Source organism: Dendroctonus ponderosae, unplaced genomic scaffold, assembly GCF_020466585.1.
Source record: "Dendroctonus ponderosae isolate FM_Combo_2020 unplaced genomic scaffold, Dpon_F_20191213v2 Dpon_F_20191213_8, whole genome shotgun sequence".
NCBI classification, from domain to species: Eukaryota; Metazoa; Arthropoda; class Insecta; order Coleoptera; family Curculionidae; genus Dendroctonus; species Dendroctonus ponderosae.
Genome location: NW_026019016.1, coordinates 10,617,044 through 10,621,905, shown reverse-complemented (window position 1 = coordinate 10,621,905; position 4,862 = coordinate 10,617,044). Strand labels below are relative to the sequence as shown.

At 43.4% G+C, this 4,862-nt stretch overlaps 1 protein-coding gene across 6 annotated transcripts in view; it reads right to left on the bottom strand.

The window, feature by feature from the left end:
- Nucleotides 1-4,862, bottom strand: part of LOC109546997 (FH1/FH2 domain-containing protein 3) — a 136,090-nt gene that overhangs the window by 121,563 nt on the left and 9,665 nt on the right. For all 6 annotated transcript variants that reach the window (XM_048668853.1, XM_019918198.2, XM_048668854.1 and 3 more), the window contains 3 exons: nucleotides 4,212-4,338; nucleotides 734-3,935; nucleotides 436-469 (listed from right to left, as the gene is read on the bottom strand). In XM_048668853.1, the coding sequence (XP_048524810.1) occupies nucleotides 436-469; nucleotides 734-3,935; nucleotides 4,212-4,338 (3,363 nt within the window). The remainder of the gene's footprint in view (nucleotides 1-435; nucleotides 470-733; nucleotides 3,936-4,211; nucleotides 4,339-4,862) is intronic.

Genomic DNA, 4,862 nt, shown 5'->3' with positions numbered 1-4,862 from the left:
GAAACTCGAACAGGCATTTAGTACATGAGCACCCTTAACCTAGTATTTGCAGTATCTGCAGCTTCTCCCTTGATAATTTGTTGAGTCGTTGTTATCAGTGTTATAAAATAAACTGCACCGAACACAATGATATCACACTCAATAGATGATAAATCAAAATCACAAATCACTTTGAAAAGTTTATCAGATCTACAGATGCACCCGCACTAAGAAAAAAATGTCGAATTCAAAGTACATATGTGCGTCCCATAGATTAACTAAGTCCCAAGCCTCAGGCGCGAAGAGGCTGGATCGGGAGCCGCCGTGACCGAGAAAAATCGGTTCACCCCCCCATAAAAAGTTATCACTTCAATAAATGCCTATTATATCTATATTTTTTTAAATGCCAAAGGTATCATCGAAATAAAAATAAAACGTTTGTCCAAAATGACTTACCCCTTTGCTAGATTGATGTGCCTCGGGTCTGAACCTGAAAGCAACAAAAAATGTTTTAAAAATGAATTGGAAAATAAGATTCAATGGATATTATAAATGATAACTGCTATTCTTTATGAATATTTAACTTCGCTCTCCTCTCCTGTTCTTTCATGTTATTCGTATTCCTCTGTTTCAGCTATAAATTTAGTAATTGGAATTTTTTAAAAATACATAAGTTCCTAGATCAACGTCTCAAATTTTGAAAATAGTTACATATGATAAATTAGACATATTTTTTTCATATTTTAAAGCTTACCTTCGGTTGGATACAGATCCCGCCTTGCTGCCCTCGTGGATGATCACTTCCCTAGCATCCACTTCCCTGCAATTATCCGCATCGTCCTGATAGTCGAAAATCTTGTTCATTATGGGACTCCACAACTGGCCCGTGCCGCCCAAAATATCATCAATGTTGGTGTGCTTTGAAATAAAAAGCGACGAAACGCCTTTCCTATTCGTTTCGCCAAGCATTGGTACGTTATCATACGGGCTTAATCGGCCTGCTTCGGTGTCTTTGGGCATTTCCAAACCCTCTGGACTAGCTCTATCTCCCAACGGTTCTTGACTATCAAATTCCTGGTTATCCTGGAGCCACCAAGCTTTTTCACCCGAATCCTGATGTCTAATGGCATATTTTGCAGTGCTGCCAATTTCATGTTTTGCCTCAACCTCAGCGGAAGTTTCGTCGTCGTTGATCCACCATTCCCGCTCGCCAGAGTCAATGTGCCTCAATTTGTGCGTTTCCAAACATTCTGGTTGTTTGTTTTCACCAGGCTCAACATTGCGCTGCTCGGATGTAGATTTGTCGCTATCTTGCCACCAGGTTGAATTGCCTGAATCATTTCTCTTGAATTTGGAGCCATTTGCTGGCTCAGGTGCCCAATTGGGATAGGTCTGCACCCCTTCAGGCGGCGTGGAATCTTTTTGCAGCCACCAGGGTGATTCGCCGCTTTCAACATGGCGAATGGTTGGTTTACTTTGCTGAGGATTACTTGGAGCTGTTTCGGGGTTCGGCCACGTTTTGACTCCTTCCGGTGGATCAGCGTCCTTTTTTAACCACCACGCTGCTTCTCCACTTTCCACAGTTCGGATGCGATATTTATCTGGAGGCTGGCTCTCCTCGTTGGCCTGTGGTGGTGCGCTATAATTAGGGTACACTTGAACACCTTCCGGCACCTCCGTGGGATTCTCATCCAGCCACCAGGGCTTTTCTCCGGATTGTACATGAGAAATTGTACTTTTTTTATTATTGTTTTGCTGGGAGCAACCAGCATACGTTTCAACTCCTTCTGGGACCGGGGCTTCCTCATCCAGCCACCACGGCTTTTCCCCGGAATCGTTATGTCGAACCGCCGGTTTACTCAGTGGGGCTGACATGTTATTTTCAGCATTATACCCCGAATATATTTGCATACCATCCGGAACTGCTTGACTCGAGTCCAGCCACCAAGGAGTTTCACCTGAGGAGTCCTGCTTTGATAAGGAGGGAGCTCGAGCGCTTTGCCCGGGCTCCGATGCGGTATTTCCATACTTCATGTCTACGGGTTCACTTCGCTGCTGGAGTTTGCTTGGGTCGGAAGCCGTTTCAGAGGACTCCTCCCACCAACCTTTCTGATCGGATTCCACTCTATGGAGTATTAATTTCGCGCTTCTTAGCTCCGGAGTTTGCTGGGAAATGCTGTTTGGCTCTAATGCGCTTTCTGAGCTGGGATCTAAGATCCAAGTTACCTTTCCATCAGCACCTGGTGGAGACCCAGACGCTTTTTGAACTTCATCCATGTTCCCGGTACTTTGTCTGTTCGTTTTGAACAAGTTCGTTACTGGAGCTAACGCTCTCATCAGGAAGTTTTTCGCCTCTGTTTCATTTTTATTTCCTTCTCCCTTTAACTTTGAGTTTGGCGGTACTTTTGTCACTGGCTCCGATAAAACATCATCAACAGAGCTGAAAATCGCGGACGTTCTGGAAGAATTCGTGCTTAGCACTCGCTCCTTTCGACTTTTCGAGTCTTCCTCGCTTGAACTCGGACCAGTGGTGCTTCCTACGCTCACATCAGATCCAGGCGAGGCTCTGCTTCTCTGCCGATTTTCGGAGGTCTTCTGAGGCAGGCGTGAGCTAGAACTATTATTATGATAGGACTTGCAACTAGTTAAGTTTTCGGATATGTCAGTGGCGTCCGGATCTGCGTTGTCTGACTCAGCTGAACTAGCCGAGTTACTTCGCCTACCGATTTTCTTCCTTGAGCCGTCCGGGTTCATGTTCAGTACAGACTTTCGGAAATCCTTATTCGGCGTGTTCAGGGAATGTAACGAGTTGGGTTTATTCGAAGTTTCCGGTTTGGGGATTGGGGGACGCAACTGCTTTTTATCAGTTAGTTGCCTCGGAGGCGTCAGCTTGGACTTTATGCTAATTGCTTTCTTTCCTTCCCTATCCTTATCGGATTTTACTGATGCGATACTTTTAGTGGAACTTGTCCGTGATAGACTCTTAGGGCTCTCCACACTGTCCTGCTTTGTCTTTTTGTCCTTCTTACTATTGGGGCTGGAAAATTTCATATCTAGGAAATTGGTCCAAGGAGTGGCGCTTATTCGGGAAGCACCAGCAAATCGTGAAGATCGCGTGGAGTCATCCATTCGATCAGATTGGATTTCTTTATCAATCATATTCTCCTTTATAGTTTTGGCTCTAGTAATAGTTTTCTCTATGGTTTTTGCTAACTCGATTCTGCGGCTCCTGAGGAAGCTGGGATGGGTGGAGCTTCCCAGTGTCGGGGATGTGCCTCGCGTGCATACTTTAACAGTCTCAAATTCTACTTCTTTTGCCGCTGTAGCTTCGATTTCTGGAGAAGGTTTTTTGGTCGCTTTGGGTCTTTCTTCTGGAGTTGCCGAGGAGCATCTGCTGGGGGGTCTGCTTGGGAATTTTTCCTGTTCCTGCTGAGCGTGTAATGAGTGGAGCAACTCTTTGTTTTTTCGTGATACCTCATGAGTCCGAGCGGCCGATGGTCGCGAATATGCTGTAAAGCTCCTTTCCACCGAGTTTTTCGGCAGAAACCGACTGTTGAGGTATTTTTGACTACCTGAGGAAAGATCCTCTCTAGAGCTCTTATACTTCGAGGCAATACTACTATCTTTGGAAACACTGGAAGCACGCCCACTTCCATACTTTGCAGGACTGGCATCTTCACGTTTGGTACTACTGAGTCGAGGCAAATTACTGGTACTGCCGACTGGCGAGACGGTGCTTTCTCTACTAGTGCTGCTCCTGGTGTATGGGCGCGGATAGAGCCTGTTGGGGTTTATGTAACTGGAGCTGGATGATGTGCTCTTTTCAGATTTGTCCATTGAAGGACTAGGCTCTCTGGATCGGGTGGTTGCACGAGATAGGGGCGATTTGTACGAAACCGGCGGGTGCAAGGTGTCTTTGTCCAGGATAGTTTTGATTCTAGGAGGCTCGCTTCGACCTAAAATAATAATATATTTTTAACATCAATAAACCAGATAATTCATAATTAAATAAGTGCAATGTAGGTATTGGACTGCTTTGTTTTAAAGCCAAGAAGTTTATAGAGAATAAATGTGAATTAGATTAAATTAACTCAAAATTGGACAGCTATTAAGATGCGTTAAAAAGGAACGACAATTTGAGGCCACAACGGAAAAAAACATAAAAGGATGTTACAAGTTTAAGTATTGGATGTTCGTTTCACAGTCAAACAGTTTTGATTGGAAGGTCGTACCTGACGTTGAAGCAATGCTGCTAGTATAAGAGCCTCCATATTTAGTGGCAATTCGTGAAGGTGTTGATCTGGAGTCGGAAAGAGGTTTACTCGTTGAGCCAGTGGTTCTTCCAAATGTAGAGTCATACTGAAAAGATAAGAGTTCAAAATTAAAAATTAGTCAGGGAGCACTAAACATTGAGGCAAAAATGAATGAAGATTTTGTGAGCTCTCAGAAATATTACTGAGTCACTGTCAACCGAGGAACATGTTGTTAAAACATGCTGTTGAATACATTTTGGATAAAATAGTTACCGCTAGACGTGACGGAATAGTATATTCGTTACTCGTTACTTCATGAAACCCAAAGTAACGAATATTGAACGAAAGGAGATGCGATTATTGCGATTAGTTTCAGTATTCCAATGAGATTCGGCTTGGGGTTTCATGTGACCGATGTCGTGGCCAATGCCAAACAGCATAATTACTTAAAAATCATTGATTACTTAAAATTTACTCTGTAGATATTAAATGTGGTATATACATATCTAGCGATTGACCACTTAACTTATCTAGATATAAGAATGTTCCATAAAGATTAGTAAGTAAGCTCCTGTTTAAAGACAAAAATTTTTGAGGCGAAATACCCAAAAAGAAGTTTGTAAAAATGAA